This window comes from Pithys albifrons, chromosome 2, assembly GCF_047495875.1.
Source record: "Pithys albifrons albifrons isolate INPA30051 chromosome 2, PitAlb_v1, whole genome shotgun sequence".
Classification (NCBI taxonomy): Eukaryota; Metazoa; Chordata; class Aves; order Passeriformes; family Thamnophilidae; genus Pithys; species Pithys albifrons.
In genome coordinates, this window is record NC_092459.1 from 94,740,108 (window position 1) to 94,765,826 (window position 25,719).

At 43.8% G+C, this 25,719-nt stretch overlaps 1 protein-coding gene across 5 annotated transcripts in view; it reads left to right on the top strand.

Annotated features, from left to right (window-relative positions):
• The first annotated feature begins 398 nt into the window (after window positions 1-398).
• LOC139683331 (tubulinyl-Tyr carboxypeptidase 2-like) overlaps window positions 399-25,719 on the top strand; it is a 60,053-nt gene continuing 34,732 nt past the window's right edge. Inside the window, exons 1-10 of one of the 5 annotated variants that reach the window (XM_071578391.1) lie at window positions 399-1,196; window positions 4,474-4,618; window positions 5,091-5,231; window positions 5,543-5,610; window positions 5,862-5,965; window positions 7,131-7,241; window positions 8,280-8,385; window positions 8,580-8,691; window positions 9,217-9,284; window positions 10,688-15,220. In XM_071578391.1, coding sequence (XP_071434492.1) covers window positions 513-1,196; window positions 4,474-4,618; window positions 5,091-5,231; window positions 5,543-5,610; window positions 5,862-5,965; window positions 7,131-7,241; window positions 8,280-8,385; window positions 8,580-8,691; window positions 9,217-9,284; window positions 10,688-10,750 — 1,602 coding nt within the window. In that variant the 5' untranslated portion in view covers window positions 399-512 and the 3' untranslated portion in view covers window positions 10,751-15,220. Of the gene's footprint in view, window positions 1,197-4,473; window positions 4,619-5,090; window positions 5,232-5,542; window positions 5,611-5,861; window positions 5,966-7,130; window positions 7,242-8,279; window positions 8,386-8,579; window positions 8,692-9,216; window positions 9,292-9,668; window positions 9,785-10,687; window positions 15,221-25,037; window positions 25,533-25,719 lie in introns of those variants that run through there. The other 4 variants (XM_071578399.1, XM_071578411.1, XM_071578382.1 and 1 more) reach the window with 4 other exon arrangements.

Sequence of the window (25,719 nt, forward strand, 5' to 3'; positions counted from 1 at the left end):
CAATGGGCTGCCCAGAGAGGTGGTAGATTCACCATCCCTGAAGGTTTTTAAACTGAGCTTGGATGTGGCACTGAGTGCCATGATCTGGTAAATGGACTGGAGTTGGCCCAAGGGTTGGACTTGATGATCTCGGAGGTCTTTTCCAGTCCAATCGATTCTATGATTCTATGAGATATACATATATATGTGTGTGTGTGTATATATATATATATATATACATATATATGTATGTATTTACACATATCCGCACTGCCAGCAGCTCCCCAGCAAACAGGGCTGCACTATCAGCTCTGTGAGCGCGCCCTGGCCGCGGCAGTGCTGCCCCGCCCGGCCAAGCCCTTCTGTGCCGGGTCCCGCCCGCCGTGCGGAGCCGTCGGGGCCCGGCCCCGGGGCGGGGCGGCCGCGGCGTGTGCTCGGCGGCGGAGCGGGGCCGGATCCAAGTGACCTTGGCAGGCAGAGCCGGGCTGCGCCCGCCGCCGCTGCCGGGCAAGCTGGGTGGGGAGACGGCCGAGATGGTGGAGGACGGCGGCGAGGAGGAGGCGGAGGAGGACAGCGGGGAGATGCCGGCGGCCACGGCCGCGGCCCCGCTGCAGCGCTGCAATGGCTTCCTGCCCGGCAAGGAGTCGGCGGGCGGCGGGCGGGAGGCCCCGGCGGACGGCGAGGAGCAGCGGGCAGCGCCAGCAGCTCCGACAGCTTCAGCGGCCCCGGCGGCTCCGGAGGCCGAGGCGATGCTGCCGGCGGGCGCCGGGCGGGTGGAGACGCGGCTATCGCGGCGGCGACTGGCGGTTCTGGCCGTCTTCAGCTGCTACTCGCTGGTCAACGCCTTCCAGTGGATCCAGTACAGCATCCTCAGCAACGTCTTCGCCGGCTTCTACGGCGTCTCGTTCACGGAGATCGACTGGCTCTCCATGGTCTACATGGTGGCCTACGTGGTGCTGATCCTGCCGGCCACCTGGCTGCTGGATGCCCGCGGTCTGCGCCTGACCGCCCTGCTGGGCTCCGGGCTCAACGCCCTGGGCGCCTGGCTCAAGTGCGGCAGCCTCGCCCCGCAGCGCTACCCACTCACCCTGGCCGCACAGGCCGTCTGCGCCGTCGCCCAGGTCTTCATCCTGGGGCTGCCGTCGCGCATCGCCTCCGTCTGGTTCGGCCCCACCGAGGTCTCCACCGCCTGCGCCGTGGCTGTGCTGGGCAACCAGGTAGGGGCGGAGGGCAGCAAGGGCGGCTTTGGAAAGTGGGCTTCCTCGGAGTTTGGCTTTGAGCTAAAAATAAGGTGCTTAAGTGGAAAAGGCATTCTCGAGAATGTGGTTATGTGGCGACATTGGAGAGTGGAAATGTGAGGGAGCAGAGATAGGGATGTGGTGATGCTGCTCCTGACCTGCCCAGCCAACCTCGCCAAGCCAGACCCCGGCCGTGGGGCAGAGTGTGGCAGCTCACACGCTTCCATCAGCTACTGGAAGTACGCCAGTCAAGACCCTTTTCAGAAGTGGTCTTACTTATCTTTCTCTTCCTCTTGTATTTTGGCATTTGGACTCATATGACTGAATCCACCCCTGGCTGGAGGGGTGTGAAGTACACGAACTTTCATGAAGAGGCCCAGTGCCAACATATATTAGTTTCTGCTTTTTAAAATATGGCCTCTAATTGCCAGGTGCCTGTAGTCAATACCCTGGTGACTCGTGAAGTTTCTGTTATGCTGTGATAGTTTGCATCACTGTGGGGAGCTGATAACTGAGTCACGGATTTCCTCAGGCTCCCTGGTCCTGACCAGTTTCAGAGAGCTGGAACAGGTGCATCTGAAAGCACAGGTGCAGGTATGATACTTGGTTTTTTTCCTCCTATAGTCTTGTTGTCACCCCCTGCCACTGTCCCCGTTTTTTTTTTTTATTTTTATTTTTAAATATTGCTAAGATTCCAACCTGCATCACCAGTGCAGGCTGAGGTCATGAGTAGAGTTTGATTAAGGTAAAGGAGGATTTGTTTCTTCTCATGTGAGTCAAACGATTTTATGTTTGTGCACTTTGGATTATTACAGTGGTAACATTAATGTTGCATGTTTACAATTAGGGTTGTTCATTAGCTTATACCTGGCTGTTTGCAGTTTTTCCAAAACAATGGGTTTTTGCATTCAAGACTTTCAGTGTACAAGTCAACTGTCCCCTTTAGACTGAAGATTTCAGGCATTGTTTCAGCCATGGAGCAAAAATTTTGGATCTACATTCTGGAATCAGGTTAAAGGTTTCTTTGGCAGCTAAATTTCCCCTCTTCCTGGCATGCACCAGTGCTCCCAGCAGCAAGGAGTTACTGTTTTTTTTTATTCTGCAATACAGTGCCAAGGATCCAACTTGGAGTCTGAAACTGATGCTTTGCTTGGATGCTGAGATATAGGAGTTGAAGTGGTCCAGGACAGGAGCTGGAGTGCAGAGATTGTGTGGATAGGCACCATGAGAAAGATGGACGAGGGAAACAGGAACAGAATGAGTATAAAATAAGCCTAGTTATTTCTGGAGTGTATTCCCATCCACAAGGTAGAACTGATCGCAATGTGCTGAAGTTCTTGCTGGTCCTCAGCCAGGGAAACACCTGTGAAACACACTGATAAAGTGTGTTTCATCTCCCTCTGGCAGTCCTCTGCAGAGGACAGCGGCTTACTCTGCAGATGTACCATACCCTGCTAACTCAGAGCTGTGTGCTACAGAGGTCTGAAGATCCTGGTTCTGGTTGTGACACATGAAGTCTGATACAGTGTCAAACAATGGATTTACTCTATTCGCAGTTTTTGCTTTCGTAAAAAAAAAACCAAAACCCAAAGCAAACCAACAAAAACAGAACAAAAAGCAACCTAACAAATAAAGCTCCTCCAAAACAAAACCAAGCCACCCCTTCCACACCCCGAACTCTCAAAAGCTAGATTGAAAGAGTACTGAGGTGACAAATCAGAAATTAGAAGTGGTGTTATCTGTATAGCCCACTGCAATTCACTTTTTTATATGTATTCTGGTAGGGTCTCAATGTACTTGTTTAATTGCACAAGGTGTACTATGTAACAGAACATGTCCCTATAACCCGCTCGGCTGTTGGTCGTCGATTTCTTATCAGGAACTTTGTATAACTTCAGAGCTAGAGCAAACAGGGCAGGGACTGCAGGCAGGGGAGGGACAGGGTAGTTATCAAAATCAGATCGTACCCACTACCTCTTTAGATGCTGATGATTTGCAGTTGGAGCACAAATCATTGGCAATGCAGTGATGAACCTGTCAGGGGTTGTTAGGAGTGCCAGATTTCTACAAGTGTTTAGCATCTTAAGCGAGGAACACCAGAGTCACTGGAACATTTGAGCCTTCTGGCCTTAACCTCTCTGGATGTACATGATGAAAAATGGTAGTACTCTACTTTGCTGGAGTATTGTGGGTCCTATTAGGGGAGGAAAAAAACATACCTTAAGAGAAAATGTAACTGTATACTGCAGGGTGAGGACAAAAACCCCAAATTTTTTATGTGACCACTGGATACTGTGTAAATCCGATGGTCTGTAGGGGAAGAAAAAAAAAAAGAAGGTAGCAAAATACTCATCAGATTATGCACAAAGGATGCTTTGTAAGCACAGTGGCACACCTTTAATGTGAGTACTTTCCGAGTGTTGGACTTGCTACTCCAACAGTCTTTTGTCCTCTTTTCAAATTTTATTTTACCTAAAATAGATGCAGGTTTTTTAGTTACAAAATAAATGTTCTAGCACTTTAAACAGCAATTTATTTTGGAGGAGCAGAAAAGAGAAATTGGAGAGTGGTGCAAGACTGTAATTTCTTCATGTTTTAAAATGCTTTGTACATATCCCCAAAATTTCAGTCCTTGTTTTTTTGTCTCTTTAATACAAAATCAGTTGTTATGTTGGAATGTACTCCAGATACAAACCAGATACTAGTTCATTCTGTGATTTTTCTTCATTTCCTTAACAATAACTCTTGGGTTTGGTTTTGTATTTCTTGGTAAGGATGTTCCTTTTCTCTTGCTCTTCTCTGCTTTATCAGTAAACCTTGCATGTCAGTCTTTGTTACTTTAGCAGCAGAAATGTGACATCAAATGAAGAATGTTGCAACAAAAGTAGCTGGAGTCTTCTGTCATCTTCAGTCCTTCGGCTGCAAGATGATTGACACAGATTTATGTGCCTGCACAGTGTTTTTCTGTGAAGGATTTTTAGATATGGGCTAGGTGTAGTATAGATATATACTAGATGTAGTATTGGAGTTTACTTTAGAAACGAAAAGGTTAAAACCTGAGTTACAGAAGAACTGATTGTATAACATCATCAAGAGAAAATGGCTCGGATGTATGATACTAAAGGAACAATTTCCCTTCATAATTTTATTAATACTTACGATAAAAATTCTGAATTCCACCTGTCAGACTTTTCACTTCTTTTAATTTTTATGTTCATAGCGAAATTATTTTTTGTTTTCTTCTCTTGCTTTACAGCTTGGCACTGCAATTGGATTTTTGTTGCCACCTGTTTTGGTTCCAAATACACCTAATGATATTGATCTTATGGCACATAACATCAGCATCATGTTCTATGGAACAGCGATAGTGTCCACACTTTTGTTCTTCTTAACAGGAGTTGGTAAGTGTTTCATTCCTGGAATTTAAATGCTGACCATAGGGAGTGTTTACAACATCTCACTTAAGGCATCTGACTGTTCAGAGTCGTTGAGGTTACATTTTCTCCGGTTTATTTGTGTACACTCACCTGTTGTGCCAGAGTTAAGCAACAACGAGTTCACTTCATGCCATGCTTCACATGGGATGATCTCTTTCAAAATATTTAGTTCTCTTAGTTTATTTGCTGTGAGGATATTATGATATAGTGTGAATTCCCTCTATTAATCTTAAAATTCAGACTGTTGGTAGCAATGTGATGTCACCAAATAATTAGCACATGATTTGTGGCTTTGACTACGTTCTCCCATGAGAAAATCTAGAATATTTTTTTGTGGAAGTGTTAAAGTCACAGGTCAATCTTCTGAAATTCATCAAGCTGAAACACTTAAAAAAAAAAAGATAAATTCAAATTGTTTCTTCTTGTTTTTCCCTAGTGTTTGAAGAAAAGCCCAAATATCCTCCTAGTCACTCTCAAGCAGTCCTGCAAACTATACCTCCTGAGGATTACTCCTACAAGCAGTCCATTACTAACTTGTTCAAAAACACCGCATTTGTACTTTTGCTGATCAGTTACGGTAAGTGGTGCTGCCTGGCTGTAGTCTGGCAGAACAGGTCAAATGTGTGCTGAAAGCACATTGAGTTTTAATTGTGGTGGTGGTGTTTTATGGGGGAAGAAGTGTCAAACTTTTATTTACTCAGCTGGCAGTGCTGGAATATCTTGCGTGATGCAAAATACCATTTATAGGTCCAGCAAAGATACTTTACATGGCAGATAAAAGGTTTTGCCTCTGATGTGAGTCTGAAATGTCAGAAGATTAACTCTTTAGGGTAGCAGATCTGCATGGCTACACCTGGAATGACTGAAGCTTTTCTTTTGGTACTGCAGGTATTATGACTGGGGCATTTTATTCTGTTTCTACATTATTAAACCAGATGATACTAACTCATTATGCGGTAAGTTTCTTAGATCTTCTTTGTCTTCATTTTTTTTCACTGAACATTTGCAGAGATGATGTTTATTATTATGTAGGTGCTATGTGTGCTCAGTTGTTTGGTTTCCTTTATACTCATCTACAGTTCCTTGTACCATACAGCTATGGGAGTCATAGAAATGTTTGTTTGCACTTATGCCTGCCATGAGGTCTGAACTTGACTCTGAGTGGAAGCAAGTTATTAATGAGCACCATATAAATATTTGTTGAAAGGGAGAAGAAGTGAACGCTGGGAGAATTGGCTTGACACTGGTGGTGGCAGGAATGGTGGGTTCGATTATTTGTGGTTTGTGGCTGGATTACACTAAAACATACAAGTAAGTGTGGGTAGGCATGTCTGGGGTCAGGGGTAGGAGAGTGGTTCACTTGCAGTAGAAAAATACTGCAACCTAAGGGCTGAAATGAACTGATGATAAAATGCAGTTTGTCCCTGATCTTTTAGTGGCCTTGATGCAGACAAGTTTCTGAGGTTACAGCGAAAGCTTGAGACTCTTACTGGTTCTTGGCCAAAAGAAATGAGGGAGGAAAATGCAGAGATGCAAAGGGGTTTTCCATCTACTCCTGTCTCTTCAGGAGTGTAAGGCTAACAAGGAAAGCACTGTATGCCCTGCATACGATGGCCAGGTGGCCCAGGGGGCTTCTTCTTCTAGGAAAGTGTAAAGGCTCAAAGCCTACTCTGCACTGTTTTGTGAAATGAGAAGCTGATGAATTCTCAGGTTTTTTATACTACTCCTGGGCCTATCAGTAAGCATAACATTTGCTTTAACTCAGGGGATGACCATGGAGCTGAACTCTGTTCTGGACTTGTTGCTCCTGGGTCCATAATCCATGGTGTGGTGGTCCCCAGGAGCAAGCACTGACCTGGAGTGCTGTTTGTGATGGGGTAGTTCTCCCCTGTGACTCATACCACATTATGTGCAAGAGCTCTAGAAACTGAATGAATGTTAATGTTGTAGATTGGCTTTGTTTCTGCATGAGTTTTAGCTTATGAATATGTGCTTTAAGAATTTGGATGACATCCCTTTTCCCAGATTTAAAATAAATAGAACATTGTAGTGAGACTTGTTTGACTTGCCTCTTAGTAGGCTGACTTTTGTTGCTATTAGTGTCCAATTTGGCTGCTCATGTGTTGATGTATTGTGTAATGGGCAGCGCTGCAGAATGGCCAAGAGGTACAACATAGTGGAGAACTTTAAATAGTCTTAAGGTAGTAGTATCTGCTGTGATTGTCCACTCTGAGAGTCTAACTGTCTTTAGCCTTGAGTGAAGCAGCCATATAACCAAGGCAATAAAGAGTTCAGGAAGGAATATGTTCTCATTGCATGCTATGTTTAAGTCAGAATTACATGAAGCAAATTTTATAGCTTTAGAATGTCAGATGTTGCAGAGTAAGTAATGTTCATGTTGCTCTTCCATCCTTCAGTAATGTGCTGTGATCTTCTGATAATAATGTTAACTTTATTTTTTTTTGTTGGGTTGCAGGCAAACTACTTTGATTGTTTACATTCTCTCTTTCATTGGGTTGTTGGTATTTACCTTCACCCTGGACCTCGGATACCTTATAGTAGTGTTCGTGACTGGAGGAGTACTTGGGTGAGCAATTAAAGAGCACTAGAAGAGTTACTGCAGTTCTGTTCAGAGACAGTATTTCACTGTTTTAAGTAGATGATTCTACTGTGTATTCTGTCACCATGGTCTCAGCCTATGCCTATAACTCACAGTACAGGTAGGGTTTACAAGGGTTTTCCCTTCAGTTACATCAGAATAAATCTAAAGTAACTTTTCAGTAAATATGAATTAACATTTTTATGGACCTAAGTTTCTATATGGTCAATTCATTTAGCTGCAATTCAGAAAGCTGTCTGCAGTAAAGGTGAAGCTTTCTGTTGACCAGTGGATAAGTGATTAGAATTTGAGCAAATATAGGAAGATTGGTTTCTGTGCATTTTGATTAATCTCTGCTTTGATAGGCAAAGCAACATGCTAGTTGCTTTGATCACTCAGAAGAGCATAAGCTCTCATCATAGATACCTGATATAAAAGCCTCAAAAGGTGCTGAGAGAATGGCACTGTATTCAGACATAGCTGATAAGATAAAGCCAGAAATGTCTTGAGATTTTCAGTTTAAAAACCAACCATCCAACCTCAACTGCATTAATACCCTGCTCTTCCCATCATCCCTCAGTCCCCTCAGTTGCTTCCATAGCAACATCTAGCAGATGTTCCAGTGAACAAGCCTTTCTCCCTGATGATGGTCTCTCTCTTTGTCCTCCAGCATGGATATTTGGGCTGATCAAATGACTATGTTTGTGTCTGTCTTTCATTTGAGAGTAATTGGCTCCAGTTATGGAGTGGCTTGTGAACTGCTCAGGAAAGGTTGTTTCATATGTATGGAGTGGAATGCAGGGGGTTATGGGAAACAGGATAAATATGTTAAAACATCTTTGTCCTAAAGAGAGAGATGTGAGGCTAAAATTGTTGGATGATGTTGAGGGAATGAAGCAGGCAAAGGAATTACTGAATTAAGTCATGAAAATATGACAGTTCAGGATATTAGCTAATATGTTAGGTTTTCTTAACTGTAGTAATAGATGGCCACGCCTGTCATCCTTTTACTCTTCTCTTCCACAGGTTCTTCATGACTGGCTATCTTCCACTTGGATTTGAATTTGCTGTGGAAATTACATACCCAGAGTCTGAAGGCACTTCCTCGGGTCTCCTTAATGCATCAGCACAGGTTATATAATTTTATTTCTTGAAGCAAAGTAATATTCAGGAAGGCTTTCTTAGATTTGGCAGCTAAGTTTCTGTTGTGTTGCTGTAGTCCTTGTTTTTTGTAATTTGATTTCTGTATGATGTGACTTGAAACTTTTAAAGGTAAAGTGGTGACTCTTCTGTGGAATCCTGATGAATTGACATGTTTGTTTACAGATATTTGGAATTCTCTTTACACTTGTTCAAGGAAAACTGACAACAGACTACAGTCCTCGTGCAGGAAACCTCTTTCTCTGTGCTTGGATTTTTGTGGGCATTATCTTAACAGGTAATTAGTTAAAAATACAAGTAATGATTATTGTTTAATGTAAAAATGTGGAGGTTTTAAGGATGATGTTAATATATGGACAGCCATCTGGCATCCATTTCTTGAGTCATGCCTTGAATTTGAGACAGATATCTGTCTCCAGGGTAGGATGGTAAATGGAAACAAATGCATAAATAGAGGCAGTTTGCAGTTTTCGAAATGCAAGAAACTGCTGATGTATTCTGGAACTGCAACAGTAACTTAGACATATTGGTACTTACGATGTGCTGAAAGTGCTAAAACTATCAAGCTTTCCTTTAAGTACTTGTAGTTTAAAAGCTTTTATTCTCATTTTCTGTTTTGTGTGGTTTGCAAGGAGCAAGTTCAAATTGGCAATGGGTTCAAATCACAAAAGAGCGAATATAGGTATTAGGAAAATTTGCTGAAAGCAGCTTTCATGTACTTGTACTGTGCAAGCATTTACCTTGACATATGTGTCATGGCAAAGTTGTGAACCAGCTTTCTTTGTAACTTTTTTTGTTTCAGCCTTAATAAAATCAAATCTGCGAAGACACAGTGTGAATTCAGGGATTATGAATTTGGATGCTAAAGCTGTAAGTGGTGACTCTTTTTCTGTGATTGTATTACCTACTTGTACGCTTGGCTTCTCTTGGCATAACAATATTAACTGCAAAAAGAGTAAATACAAAATCTTATGACTGTTTCCATGCTGTTTTGGAACAACAGAGCCACATCGGATGCTGCCCTCAGATAGCTGTTTTCCCCTTAGCTCCCATGAGAAAAACTAAAAAAACCTTCTGCTCTCAGATTTTCCTGAATTTTAAGTGGCTCATATTAACATTTGGTTTTATTGCTTGAATCTTGCTTTTTCATATTTGCAGGTAGCATTGTCAATTCTGGAGCCTTTTTGTATATTGGGTTATGAGGCCATCCTGTAGACTACATACTTTATTTAAAATACCTGCGGTCCCCTCAAGTAAAGTCAGTGTCTGATGAACAGAAGCCATGCTGCAGTTTCTGTATTGTGCTGCCTAAAGAGCTGGGTTTGTTCTTATGCTGAGCACCCTCTGAATTTAAATGAAGAGTGAGCATATCACTTTCTGCTGTTCATGAGGTTCCAAGACCATGTTTCAGCAATTTTCCCAAATTACCACAGTAGAAGTAAGGCTCTCACTGGAAACCTTTTTTGGTAGTGTGAGTTTTTGATCATTTGGATCAAAATATGAGACAACTTTTTTAGGAGTCAGATACTGCAAGATCCTCCGTCGCACTTCTTTTTATGTGTAGATATCTTGAATGTACAGCAGCTTTCGATCATCTGTGATCAACTGCACACTATTAGTGTCTGCAGGAGGTTCAGAAACTTCCAAGCTGGTGCTGTATGAGCTGACTTGAACCCAAAACCAATGCAGCTGTGTGTGCACAGTGTGGCATCCTGTGGGTTTGCCAGCCTGGAGCAGGGCTGTCTTGGGGATGTACATGCTGGTTATAGCCAGTCGCCCATGACTTGTCAGTTTTCTGTTATCATCGTGTTAATTAGCCCAGATTGTCACACAACTTGATTTATATCATCCAGGATGTAAGAAAAACTGGAGTCTTTGCCCTGATATTACCATAAATAATTGAGAGTTGTCTGTGTTAATAAAGTACAATAGCACTTTGATACTGAACCTTGATCATCAAGATTCTACAGTGTTTAAATGTAATGGAGAAAAAAAAGGGAAGTTAATCTATATGCAGGAAATACATACTTCAGGATTATATTAAGAAACTAAATTCTAAGGGATTTTTTGTTTGTTTGTTTGTTTGTTTGTTGTTAATTAGAGAGGGAAGGGAAAATAGGGCTTTCTATAGTTGCTTAATTTGGCTACTTAACTAGATACACTACTAGAGTCTAACTTAGGAATTAACTAAGAATACTGAGACTGGGAATAGTTCTGCTGAATAACAGCTTACTTCCTGTTTTGGGTTTTGGTTTTTTTATCTCCCTCTCCAGGTACCAGTTGACAGTCCTGTAGAACCTGAAAGCACTACATTAAAAATTCAGTCAACTTTATAAAGCTGAAGGAAGGTGACTTAGAAACGCACAAGTTTGGTCGGATATGGAACAATATGAACTAGTATAATCACTGGATTTTTGTGTATAAGTAGTAAAATGTGTTTGTTGATATTGGTGGTAGTTGTGTGGTGGAAACAATGAAGATGCTTAGTTCATTTTGCTCCAGACACAAACAATTCACCTTTGTATGGAATACTTATTTTAACGGTTTCAAGTTTTGCTATTTCACTAGTAAAGAACTGTGTGAACACTTCACAACTAGGGGGACATGTATGTTCAGGATGCATACTTGAAAAAATCTGGAATCCTGAAATACAGGTGTCATAATTGGAAGTATCTAATCTTCTTTTCTTATTCAGTCTTTGCTGGTGCATTTGAAAAGTCAAAGAGTAGGGAGCTGCACAGCAGGAGGATGTTCACGAGTTCCTTTTTTACTTTAAATGTATCTGTTTTTTAATATAAGCCAATGATTCCTTCTGGGAAACTGATAGCACAATACTGAAAACAAGAGATGACGTCTGTGTTTCATACTGGCATCTGACATTTCTTTTGCCTTGAAACTTCTTGATAGGTATCAGAAGGCAGATAGACAAAACTCTGTCTCAAAGATTCATTGTAACATTTCTGGGGAGGTTTAAAGAATTTCCCACTAGATAAATTGAAGAAAAAACATTTCTTATTAAACACTGTAAAAAGGAGGAGAAAGGCCTTTGATATCTCTGTTGTGAAGTATAGGCAATAAGGAACACTACCACACAGGTTTCCTCCATGGAATATTTTGAGTGCTTTCTTAGTTAAAGCGAGGGCAGTATGTGTTTACAAAGAGCTGGTGCCTTTACTTTGTAAAGAAGATCCTTGCCTCATCTTGAGTTTAACCAGTGCTGCTGAAGAAATTCCATTTTGTGTGTTAAAGCTTCTCTGAACATTTGTGGAATATCAGAAAATGTGTTCTATCCTTTTTTTGCATTTATTTGTTATGAACTGTATCACTTGTCTCATGTGAAATTTTTGTGCTAGTGTAATTTAAATCATGTCTTTTACAGTTTGTTAAAAGCTGTAAGGGTGACTGAAAGGAAAACAGTGATATTTTTACTTTGACTGATGAAATATTTGCATTTATACCATAGATCTTAGCTACAAAATGAGCAGACTATTAATGTTCCCTTTACATTTATCTGAATTTGGGATGTGGGTTCCTCACTGTAGTGCTTATGAAAATTTTCTCCTTTACCTTGTGCTTTATCTACACACCTACAGAACCAAGAGCGCTACAATAATACTGAGGTCCTACTATTACTGGAAGAGTCAGACCTGAGCTCTAGTGGACTTTTTGCAAACTTTCCAGTTTTAGCAGTTTGTAAGCTGAGCCTGCAGGTTCAGTGCCACCAGTGATGCTGTCTCTTTAAGTTTACACGGACATAGTGCCATCCAGAAGGTAGAACCCTACTTGACATTTTCCACTGATTATTACAGTTGGGAACTAGTTAACTCTGCACTGGTTTCAACTGGAGTCGAGTTCATTTTCCTCACAGTGGCTAGTTATGGGTCTGTGTTTTGGATTTGTGTTGAACACAGGGTTGATAATATAGAGATGTTTTTGTTATTGATGATCAGGGCTCGCACAGAGCCAAGGACTTTTCTGTTTCTCCTACTGCCACACTGGCAAGGAAGTTGGGGAGGCATGAGGGGGGGGAGGAAACACAGCCAGGGCTAGCAGTGCTAGCAGGCCTTGCTGGTCCTGGAGCAGTGAGCTCTACAAGAAGAGTCCACTGCTGAGATAGCTGAATATAGGAAAAGTAACTCTTGGATACTCAAATGGCAGACAAGGGTATAGGAGTGGAAGTAGAGATGCTTTTAGTATGTCAGTTCTTTACATTTAGTGACTTGCTGTGATACAAGCTGCCCCATTGAGGGATCACATTTTCAACCATAGTGAGAAAAGTGGAAGTTTCTGCCTTGTGGTATATGTGGGTGGCTTTTCCCTCTGGAAAAAAATTATAATAATGTGTGCCAAAATGTATATGTGTTCTTGAGCAAGATACAGATTCAAAAAATATTTATGTTCATGGCCCCTGGTTACTTTGACTTTTGGTGCTGAAAAATCTTAACAAGATAATATTTTTGCAGTTTTGGGGAATTGTTTTCAAATGTCCAGTAGAAAGTCCAGAATGTTTGCTGACCTCTCCAGTAAACACTGTTCAAATTCAAAGATTGAGTCATTTTTTTTTCCCTTAAAATTTATTTTTTTATTCCTTTCTTCATTACTAGTTTCCAGTTTCTTTAGTTATGTTCAACTGATTGTTGAAAAAATATTCTAGTTCTGGTTCCTTGTGTTTTTTTTCTTCTGCCAAATGACTTGGCTACCCTCTGAAAAAGTCCAAACAAGATTTTGTCATGCTGGAAAGCCTGTTGGGTCCCTGAAAAGAAAATATTCCTAATAATGAAGGCTTAATAAGATCCTGGATTTAATACACTCCCTTGTAAAGACCTTGAAAGTTAGAAACCTGTGAGCTATTTCCAGGCAATGATAAAGTATTTAAATACAAAGGCTCAGCAGCAAAATAAAGACCAAATAAAGAGCAAACCAATATTTTAGGCAATAATATTATCATCTGTTCTGGCTCATGGCAGAAATAAATTTGGAGTAGTTGAGGCTTTGTGCTTTTTGCCTTCCACTCAAACAGAGAATCATAGCATGTCAAGGGGTTGGAATGGATCTTAAAGATCATCTAGTTCCAAATCTGCTTGCCAGGGGCAAGTATATTAGATTGCTCAAGGCTTAATCCAGCCTGGCTTTGAACACTGCCAGGGTTGGGACATTTATAACCTTCCTGAGCAATCTCTTTCAGTGTGTAACCATCATTACAGTAACAAATTTCTTCTTAATATCTAACCTAAGTTTTTCCTCTTTCAGTTTACACATTACTCCTTGTCCTATCACTACAGTTCTCATGGAAGGTCCCTTTCCTGCTTCCCCATAGGCCTCTCTCAGATACTGGAAGGTGGCTATGAGGTCTCCATGAAGCCTTCTTTTCTCCAGGCTGAATAGTTCCAACTTTCTCAGCCTGGAAATTCCACGTCCATCTGGAACTGGAGATAGGGTTTCTTACTCTTAGCCTTGAGATCCTGGCTCAGCTATCCAGTAAGAGTAGAGGTGGATGCTAAAACCATAACTGTCTAAAGAGGTAATTGTATAATGAATGGAATTACATGTCAGTTATGAGATGATGGCATGAGAAACTAAGTAAGGAGAGGCATCCCAGTCCCATACACCAGGTTTTGCTTTTCACTTTGCTTTTCTTTTAAGTGTTTCAAGAGAGTTCTAGGGGATGCAACTCATGTAATGGGAGCATAACAAGGGGGCTGCCTGTAAGTTCTCGGGGGCCCACCAGGGTGTGCAACTGATAATTTTCAGCTACAAGATTCAGAGGTTAGCCTTAAAAATAACTCTTTGTGTTTCTTCCAGACCATGTCAAACTTTTTGTAACTTAAGGGGGAGGAACCCAGCAAACATCGACCCATTTTTATTTAGGATTCCTAACATGGCCTCAAACCCTTCATTTCTGTTGGCTGTGTGTGGAAACATCAGACCTGTAAGGCATAGTCAGGAATTACTGCAATTGGGAACTTTCTTCTGCTTGCTAGGTAAGTCCTTCAGAGCAAGTATTTTGTAGATGGGTCTTTAGTAACATCTTTTTCTCTTGCCGAATGCCCATGTTTTACAAGGAAGAAAGAACAAGGGTAGAAGTAGAAAGAATACATATTAATTATTTTAGGTTAATAGGGCTTTCCTAATTTCATCCTCTTGGTCATCTCTTTTGTTCAAGGCAGTCTCGTTTCAGAGACAATCACTGTAGTGCATAATTGGAGCTGCCAGCCCATGTTTCCTGATGAAAAAATGTGTTTTGAGAAATAATTGGATTATCTTGTGCATCTACAACCAAGTGAAATTGGGTGAAGCTGTAAATGTTTATTGTTTTCATTTTCCATGCCGTCAACTCAGGCGTTCTCCTGTGTGAATGGGAATGTGTGACCTTTTCAGTTGCTGTCTTTCAATACATGAACGTACCACCCTCTTGAGTGTTACAGGCTACTGATGTTTCATGGACCACAAGCTGTTACTGTATCCCATGTGATTGCCCTGCACCACCACTGGGTGTGAAGTCTGTGAAGAGGCAGAAGCGATGTTAATACATGAACCAGAATGAATTAACCAAAACATTTTTCTAAGTGAAATGTATTTCTGTGTAAGATCCATGGTATTTATTGCTCGTGTCTTTATTCTACCATGATGATAACAAATATTTTTGCTGTAATATTTCGGGTTTGTTAGTGTCCCATTCTTTGTATCAAGAGCAAATTAAAAATTCTTTAGGAATATTTTCTGATTGCAATATTGTATGTATGTGTATATGTGGACAGCACCATTACTTACCATTATGTGTAGCTAATAAAGTGTATATTGCATAACTTTATTGGAGCCAAGATTAACATTTTTGACAGCTGCTGATACAGCTGATGATCTAAAAATTATTCTTTTTTTTTTCCTTAGAAGCTGCCTTTTAATGTAGGAAAATTTAAAGCATTTCTCAGGGCATGGAAGAAATTAAATATTAGCAAGAGTTGAGTCACGCTGCTCTAGCCTAGTGATTTCTCCTTTGCTTTGAAAAAGGTCTGTGAGGAAAAGGAAGTATAAGGGAACCCCTAAAGCAGAGTGACTCAAAGGGAGCTTCTTGAGGGTAGTGCAAATATTATTTTAATAAAGCACTTGGTTGCAGAGAAATTATTTGGGGAAAGAGGATAGAATAACTTCTTAGAGAGGATAGAGTGAGATATTATCTTCAGTTATGGCACAACTTTTGTTTCTAAACCTAGAGCTGTCTTCAGTGGGAGCATGGCAGAATCCTTGTGAACACTCTGCAAGGGTTCTGTCACTTACCCTCAGGCATTTAGCCCAGCATGTCTCTTGTGAACTAGGTAAGTTTGATCAACCTGCTTCAAAGAAAGTAGAGCCACTGTAAGAAAATATTTTAGGTTTTTTTAAATCTCATTTCTCCACAAAACTGGCATTCTTTCACAGCTATTTTTGCATAGGAAATTCTTCACAGAAGGAGGTTGCAGGTGCTGCAGAGCACAGCAAACACAAGCCTTTTGTCATATAACAATGCCAACGTCTAGTCTAACACTGGGTTGAACTTTCAGGTGGGTTTTACAACCAGGACTACAGGGTCATATTCCTCTTATGGTGTCTCTGTGGAAGCTGCAGGTAATTAGAACAGAAAGGGATATGGTTTGTGTATGGATAAAACAAGCAGGTGCCTAACACTCCAGCTGCTTCCTGGGCTGGAAAGGTTTCTTAGAAGCCTGCTGGATTTCCTTCTGTCTGTGCTTCACAATGAGCTAACCTTATCTGACTGTGTTCTAAATCAATATTTATAGGTTTATTAAACAACAACTTTCAGAAAACAAAACAATAACATCCTGAACTTTATAGAAAGAACTTCAGTAGGTATGTCACAGTAAAAAAAAAAAAAAAGCCTAATTACTGGCAATGGTTAGGCATAATTACTGATTTAGGAGTAATTATATATGTATTTATGAATAACTGGCTAATATCTGCTTAATACCAGTGACCAAAATTCAGCCTCCAGGATACTAATTTCCAGTGTTTTTTTCAGTAAATTGCTTCTGCTTGTAACAATTCTTAAACCATTAAAAATGTAAATAATATCTAAAGGGCATTGTCACTATTGTGGCTCTGTGTTACAAGTTTCCAGAAACAGACATAAGACCTTACAAAAACTATAGACTCCACATAGATGGAAAAATCCCAGGGAAGTATTGAAGGCTTCAGTTTTCCTGGACTGCATTGGGCTGAATCAGAAAGTTCTGAATTTTTTTTTCTCAGAATGGGGCAGTCCTAATATTTCTCAGATGCTGATCACTAGTTTGAATAAGGTAAAAGAGGGACTGCAGATGAGTGCAAAGTTAGTTATTTTTTAGAAGTCAAATCATCCAGCTTGCTGCCAAGAGAAAAAGAACTTAAAATATAACAGTGCAGTTTCTAAGGCTATGCATACTGCTTTCTCTATTAAATATTGGAGGGCAACTTGATTTCTTCAGAATAATTCATCGGCTGATTCTGAACAACCCTACAGGCAGTAGACAGGACATACATTCTGTGCAGAATGAAGAGGCACTGTCCCACTGGGGTGAGAATGACTCACCCATGAATGATTAACTGTCGCCACAGGGCTTGAGTTTGTGTTATCTTCTGCTCCCAATAAATGACTGAAATTTACTTAGGCCCCTAATGTAAAAGCCTGAAATTCACTTAGAGGCCATTGCCTACAGCCTACATAGAAAACCCATGATTTTGCATCTTGTCACTGCTTCACAGAAACTTCAAAAAGGTAGAGGAGTCTTCAAAGGCTCAGAAACTTAACAAATTTTTCCAAACCAGACTGTTGACAGGTGTAGTGGTTTTAGCTAGGCCTCAAATTGGCAGGCTCAGAGAATCTGTGTGGATTGAGAGACAGCTCTCACCTGACTGGGTAACCAAGGAAGTATTTCATACCAGACGATGCAAACTTAAGATATGTGTGCAGCAGTGGGAGGTGTTAGGTCAGTTCTATTATGGCTGGAGTGCAGAGAAGACTGCTGCAGTTGTTCTGCTCTGTTGAGCCTTGCTCCTGCTTCTGCTGGTGCTTGCATTTTGTTTGAATTCAGGGAAGTAGAAACATTTTGTTGTTACTCTTTATGTTTCTTGCTAGGTGTTTTTTAGAATCTTATAGATCTAGACTTTGTATTAATTGGGGAGTGGGAAGTTATTTCTTGTTATATATATATAACTTGTGTAAGTGTATGTTATATTATAGTTCTCTCTTAATTTCCTCTTTTCTATATAAATACATATAGTTAGTTTCAGCATAAATCTAGTTTGGAGGGTTTTTTTTCCTCTCCCTCTTCTTTTTTCCATAGCTGGTGGAGGGGAGGAGGAACCCTTTTCACCCTGTCTTGGACAGTTGGCGTTTTGCCAGCTCAACCCAAGACAACAGGGGAGATATGGAGGTCCCTCAGCTTTTGGGGAACAGAATGCCCCATGGTCGGTGTGATTTTCTTCTGACCTACTCCATCTGCTCATGCTCAAACTGTGAGAGTCTCACGAGGGTTGAAATGTCTGTGCAGGAAGAGTACAGAGACCATTATGGAGCCTCCTCCAAGTCTGCAGCTTGTGGGATCACACAACATTCCTGGGTTTGATTCCAAAGTCAGAACACGCTCGAAGGCTTGACTTTGCAAGTTAACTCTGACAATGAGTATCATTCCTGTGATGGCAAATAATGAAGATGACTGAGAAAAAGTAATTTTGCCACAGATTACTATACTTCCTTTAAGGGCTTTGTTTTTAAAATGACCCCAAAATATTTGAATTTTACTGTCACCTTCAAGTGCTTCTGCAGTGTTTTGATTACTCTAGAAGTGGGGACTCTTATTCTGCAGAGCACTGTCTCCCAGGGATGCTTGAAGTGACGCTTCAGATCAAAAACTGTTTGATGAAATCAGTTGATTACACTGCGTTGCACCATGGTATTGAGAACAGTGTGTCACACACTTCTCTTTGCAGGCTTCACACAGCATCTAAATTCAAAGGCTTTTGGTTTGTGGGCTTGTGATATGTTCTATTGCTAGACTTAATAACTTTTGCAGTCCACCTTTCTTTCTTCCTAGAAAGAAAATGCACTTGAAGAACATTAATACATACGGTTGACATTTGGTCAGTGTTTCCTAACCAGTATCACACTATTCCTGGAGGGCACAGAAATTAGATTGTTCAATTTATTTCTGAACAGCACCAACAATTCTGCTTCTAACCTTAAGCAGTGTGCTGGTTTAAAGGTAAACTGGAAGGAGGAATGAATCCAGCTCAAGGGAGATTACAGGTCAGAGTTACAATTTAATAAAAGATTACAATAAATACAATGATACAGAGAAAAATTAGTTTTAATCCACAAAATGCAGATGAATAACCCAGCAACCTGGAGCATGAACAGAATGGTGTTCGTTAGCCCCTGTGCTGAGTGTCATGTGGTCCCTCTGAGTGCAAAGTAAAAGGAAAGGAAAACTTGTTGGTGAGGATGATGGTCACAGTCTTGTTGAAAGTGGCAGTCGCACTGAGAGTGGCAGAACCTACTGAAGTTCTGGTCCCTCCTCTGGATCCAACAAGTGGTACCCAAAGTCCCCAAACCCAAAGATTATATATGCCCAGTACCTCCCCCAGGGTGAGGAGTTTCACAATGGATGATTTACTCTGTGAGTCATGGGATATTTTTGGAATCTTTGATAGTCTGGGTTGTTGCAGCTGCCTATTGTGCCAGTCCCTAATGGGCCATTAGCAGACACGACCCCTCAGGCTGGGTGTGAGGTGCTGATGCCTCCCTGGAGGGGAGTTATTGCAGCTGAGTCATTGGTGTGAAGACAGAAATACTCCCCTGTCTTGCAGGGTTCTTTAACACCCAGCCTATAGTCTGAGGTGTCAGGTGTGCCCTGGGCAGCTCCTGCAAATGATCCAGTATTAACAGTTCATGGCTAATTACACAGAGGTTGGTTATACCCACATAGTGATAAACTGGTCCCAGGTGCTGTAACTAGGACAAGCAGGTAGGGGTTTACTGCAGTAAATTCTCTCCATGCAGCCAGGGGCGACTCAGGCACTCTTTTGGCAGTAAAGGTAAGTCTTTTAGTGCCATGACTGGCAAATCCCTTGTGACAATGGCTGCAGGTGCAGAAGATTGCTGAAAAGAAATCTCATTTCTAGTAGCAGACTTTTTCAGCCACCACCTTTCTTTGCTACCTGCATTTGTATTATGTAGTTCCCCTGAAAAAGAAGTGATTGTGCTGGGTTGTTTATCCTCCGACTAAAGGTTAAAGAAGTAACTAGCAAAAAATGGCATTAGTGTTTCCTTGCTTTTAAAAGCAGAGCTTGCTGCAGAAACCAAATCATGTGATATGCCATCAAGTAAGACCTTCAGAGCAATCTGTATTGATGTAATTATTTCCTCAAGCTGCTGCAATATTTGAGACTGAAACTTTGGAATGAGACAGGAGGAGTAAGGCAGACTTGTATGGGGACACTGATGTTGTACCCCTCAGAAACAAGTCTCACCTGTATCTGATGCTATCAGTTGTAGAGCAGAGTGAGGTAATTACAGTAAGTACGGAAGATGCTATTTCACTGTCAGCAAAAGCTCTGTCAGGCCAAGTAGGACATGCTGACCTGACAGTGGGGAGGGGGAAGTGAAAACCAGCAAACCAGGTTTGGGGGAAGCCTGATTTATAGGCTTTTCCTGATGCTTTTATTTTTTTATTTTTTTATTTTTTTTAAGCAAGAAAAACTTGCCTGTTGGCTTAGTCTGGGAAAAACTGAACTGGAGCCCCATTAGACCCATCTAAAATAACACTGTAATGATTAATTGCAGCAGAATTACAGCAGGAGGTCCTGGACTTGCTCAGGCAGAAATCGAAAGATGCTGTTGAAGTTCTTCATTGGTACAGCCAAAGCAGCTGATGGCTGTTTTTTCTGCTAAACCATAGTAAAATAAATAGTGTTAAGAGTTCCCAGAAAGGGCTAATTTGGGGAAAGTTCTAAGAAAGCACACCCCCAAGCATTCCTTTTATAGCTTAGTTTTTGTTTTTCTTTTTAAAGTCTGCTTTATATTTTTATTTTCCCAATGATCACATGGAATTTTTATGAATACATAAAGTTGTTCTTAGTGGTTACGCAAACCACTCCTGCAAACTTGCATCAACAGCCCTTCCCATATTACCATGGTTACATCCTTATCACAGTCTGACCTTGCATTTCATTACTAAAAACCATCCCATTCCAGCAAAATGTCCAATTTAGGAAAAAGCCCCAAACAAACAAGTTTTATTTTCCTTTTCAAGGATCACATGGGGTCGCTATGGTCTTTTCAGGAAATGGCTCATATTTGCATAGGAATAATATAGTTCACTGGCAGCAGGTAAACTTTCTTGACCTGTGTTTTTCTGCTTCCTCCTGCAAAGCTGAAGCACCTTTGTAGGATTAACCATTTCAGACTGCAGCTGCTTTTCTGTTTCCTAAATTCAGAAAAGGCCATTAAGATCACTTGGCCCAGCTTTAGGAGAACAGTGTGCCCAAGATGGGAACACTGTGAGGTATCCAGGCTTCAGGCTTTTGACCGCTGCTAGCTGGAGATAGTGGGCGTATTTCCTGTTCCACCAATAACTGACCTGCTCTCAGGTACTGGTACAGGGGCCTTCAGTGAGTGCAGAGCATTTTGTGTCCACTTTTGCTGACCTGGGAAATAACCCAGGTCCAGATCTGTCATGTTGCCCTCTGTCTGATGGAAGGAAAGAGGAAAAGATCAAAAAGCTTTTGCTTGGGTGCTGTAAGACCATTCCTTGACAATGTGCTTCCCAGCTCTGCCTCGGTCAGCAGCAGATAAAAGAAAACTTCAGCTGTTCCTAATGGGGCTGGAACAACATGAGCTGTGTCTCCTGCCCCTCTGTTGGATGGACTGCTGGATCAGCTCCTCACTGCCTGCCTGCAGAGGCATCAGAGCAAATGCACCAGGAGCAGCTTTGTGGCATAGCTGTGGCACTGAGAAGGACACTGGTGTGGATTGGGACCAGGAGAATTGCCACACAGTCTGGCCTGAAGGGGTCCAGAGGCCAGGTTGCAGAGCCAGGGGTGGCCAGGCAGGGCAGGGACAAGTGCAATCTGCCAACCAGTGCATCTTTTGCTGCAGTGCTGCTGCTGGTCTTGTTCAGCTTCTGGGTTTGGTGCTTCCCTTGTGTGCTCTGGCAGCATAGAGTAGTGTCCCCATTCACAGTGCAAGTATTTTAACACTGGTCTGTTGATAGTGGAGTTGGGACAAGGCCTTACAAAGATCTTACAAAAGGCTAGAGCCATGCTGGCAGAAGACCTGCAGAGCAGGAACCCACTGAATTTCAGAGCAGCGAAGTGGTAGCATGGGTAGTGCAAGAGACCTCACAGGCACTTATCACACCAGTGAACCACTCCCAGCCTGGCTGCACCTCCCTATTCTGAGGCCAGGTCAGGCTGGAGCCACTAGCCAGAAAAGCCTTCTCCTGCTGGCTCCTAGCACATGAAAGGCTGTTTGGAAACAATGGGTAATAGAGGAAGTGTTTTCTCAAATAAGCCCAAACCAGTGTCCTGCTTCTGTCTGTAGGGAATATCACTGGGCAGTGAGTTTTTGCTACATGGCAGGGCTGAATCTGTTGCTGTGTGTGAGAAGATGCTTGCTGGAGAAGGGGTTAGAGGGACTCCTTGAGGGGGATGTGGGAGTGACACTTTGGAAAAGTCTGCTTGAAAAAAAAGCCAGTGCTAATATCACCTTGCTGCCATGGTACAATTAGGACCTATTAATTTTACCACAGTTGGTGGTGTAATTTCACTGCAGGGCCTTTTGAATATTGCATTTAAATGAGCCTGCAATTGGAAATAATGAAGGTTAAAACCCTCTTACATGATTTTATGATCAAATTAGTTCCTTTGACCCAGAAAGCAGCTGTTGTAGCAACAAGCACCACATTAGGAGAAAGACTGTAGGTTTGAGGTGTTGTTCAGAGCTAGCTTTAGAAGGGTAAATCCATAAAAAATTACTTCAAAGTCAAAAAGGTCTTGCACTCCAGGACAGAGATTGAGCAGGAACCTCATATGAGAATAAGAGCTACAGAGTAGGGAGCAAGGTGTCACTGCTGAGAGTTATGGGATCAAAATTAGGTGATCCCATGAGGTGAAAGCCATTAGATGCTGGGGGCTGCATATCCCACCCTGCTCTTACTCATCTTGAATATCTGTCTGTTCATAAATAATACTACGGAGGACTTTGGCTAATCCAAAGCAGCATTCTTCTATTTTGACTCTTAATTTGTAGCTGGCAAGAGGGTTATTAAGATGTTCCTTTAGCTGTAGGGACTTCGGATTAATACTTTTATTTGCTTAGCCTGTTGTTTCAAAGTTGCCTTTAGCTTCAGGACCTCAGTTAATATCTGCCCTGCCTGTCCAGCCCGTGGCTGGCCTTGGACACACTGACTGCCCTCTGGGAGTTCAGATTGTCTCTCTTCATCCTGAACATTAAGAAGGAGTTGGTAATAATTTTTTTCTTTCAGTCCTGATTAGAAGGGGTCTGAGTGCTGCAAAGGTCTGCTATGGGCAGACTTGCTGGCATCTCAACTTTGCCATGCCCCTTAATTGTCTGGCCAGGGAGAATCCTTCCCTTTGGCACAGAGCATGCCCTGACATAGTGGATGCAGGAGGCTTTGAACTGCAAAGCACAACACTCTAATCTTCATTCTTTCAGGGTGGCTAAGGAGTGGGTGGGTGCAGGAAAGCATAATCTGAGGGTTCCTGACTTCTCTGGGCAGTGAAGCAGCACTGAGCAAGGCTGTGACAGCCTCACCATCGTTGCCTGTTTCAACAGCGAACAAGGTTCTGGGACATACGTGACTGCCAGCTTGTGTATCAGCATCCTTGGAGATGACATTCTGCTGTGTAATCCCAGCAGTCCAGGCTCTGTCACACACAGTGTGCCCCTGGATGGCTCACACATGGGTGCCACCACCTGCACAGTCTCATTAGTCCTAAGATCCAGGTCTGAACGGTTTTCAAGCTTTACCCTGGCTCTGTTCCAGTGAACTTACAGACTTTCTTAGCCTTCCTTTCCTTGCACTCTCTTGCCTGAGCCTCCCCTGGCTCCTCAAGAGCCCTCTCCTCCATGTCTGCAGCCTCTCTGTGTCTCTGTGCTTCATCAGCTCCCATCTGGAACTCATCTTGGTGCTCTCACAGCTTGCTGATATACAGCTTCATCTGTGCTCCAGGAGAGCCTGTGCTTCTCCGGGATCTTACTTCAAAACCCAGTGGGGTGTGTGTGTGTGTGTGTGTGTATTGCCCCTGGCGAGCATGAGGGCACATTTACCCTCCAGTTGTAGTGTTTGCCTGATGATAAAGGAAATGTAGGACATAGGGGAGAGGATGAACATTTCACAGCAGCTCTAAATCCACTCTGACCTTTCCTGCTGTCCCCAGATTGTGATGCCATTTACTCACAGAGCCCCCACACTCAGCTCAGGGGGCTCCCGAGACCAAAGTCTCCTGGGCTGAAAGCTGACACTTGGCAAGCCATGAAAGCTGAAGCCCTTGGTTTGCTTTAGCTGATGGAACAGCTTTTCTTGGGCCTCCCTTCCATTAAACCTCCTGATGAGATTCTGGCAAATGACAAGGCCAGGGTACAGCAGAGAGGATTACTGGTAGGACTCACAGAGACATCAGCTCCCGTGGAGAGTGATTAGCAACTCAGCATACACTCCTGGCTCTCCAGAGCCTTCGGGAAGCTGATTAGGGCACTGCAGAGATTTATTTCTGTCTGGGAACAGGGAAGATCAGAGCGGCAGCAGCATTTGAGTACATGGGCAGGGGATGGGAGCAACACTTTTCAGACTGTTTCTGATGGGGAGTCACCTCTAGCTCCAGAAGTTCTATTACACCAACACTGTTGTGCTTGATATAAAGAGCTGAAAAATACCTTCTGAGCAGGGAAATAGTCATCAGGGAGAAGCCAAGCGCTGGAGAAGGCAGCAGCAGCCAGGGAGCTGTCTGCCCGAGCACAGGAGCGCTGGTGCCACTTCTCAGCAGTGCTTTGCCTTCAGCAAAGCGTGGTGGGATCTCGCTGGCAGCACCGTGACACTCAGCGCTTAACAATGGATTTTCCAGCTCTGCTAGGAAGAAGGGAAGAGCCCAGCTCCCTCTTGAGGGAAAGTTTGATCCTCATGTGCTTGTCACGCGGCGTGGCCCGGGAAGCACGATCGGGTTTGGCCGAGCTCAGCTGGGCCAAGCTCTGTTCGTCCAGGCTCGGTTCGGCTGGGCTCAGCTCGGCCGGGCTTTGTTCGGCCGGGCTGTGTTGGTCCGGGCTCGGTCGGGCCGGGCTGTGTTGGGCCGGGCCGTGTTGGGCCGGGCTCAGCTGGGCCGGGCTCAGCCGAGCCAGTCTTTGTTGGTCCGGGCTCGGCCGGGCCGAGCTCTGTTCAGTTGCCACTCCCCGGGCAGCGCCGCCGTTGTCCCGGCGTTCCGGTCCGCCCGGCAGGGGGCGCCTCCCGCCGGCGGCCCCGCTGGCCCCGCCCCTCTTTGTTGCGGCGGCCAATGGGCGCGCGCGGCGGGCGGGCGGGCGGCGGTCCCGCGGTAGCGCGCGGCATGGCGCGCGGCCGCGGCCGCTACCGGGGCGAGCGGGGCCGGACGGGGAGCGAGCGCTGCCGGCGCTGAGGGGGGCCGGCCCCGCGCGCCCGTGATATACACACATACATATATATATTTATATATAAATATATATAAGGAGGGGCGGGGCGGCGGCGAGACCGTGGGGCACCTCCCGGTAGCGGTCCCGGGCTCGGGCATGGCCGCGGGGCCATGACGGGCGCGGCGGGCGGCGGCGGCGGCGGCCGCGGGAGCAGCCGCCGAGCGGCAGGCGGCAAGGACGGGGGCCGGTCGCGGAGCGCTCAGCCGCGGGCGGCGGGCGGAGGCGGCGGCGGTGGCAGCGGCGGCGGCTCGGAGGAGGAGGAGCAGGAGCAGCAGCGGGACGGCGGGTCGCTGTTCCTGGTGAACAAGAGCGGCTTCCCCATGGACGGGCAGACCTGGGAGCGGATGTGGGGGCACGTGGAGCGGGTGCACCCCGACGGCGGCGCCGTGGCCGCGGCCATCCGGAGCGCCACCCGCCTGGCTCGGGTAAGGCGGAGTCCCCGTCCCACTCGTGCCAGACGAGGGGTGGCACAGAGCCCGAGCCTTGGGGTCCCGCGGGTGCCGGTGCTGGGGCTTCGAGGGGCCGCGGAGCCTCCAGGACAGGGTGTGGCGCCCAGCGCAGAGGATGCTTTGGGGCTGCGAGGGGCGGTGGGGGCAAAGCTGGGGCATCTGC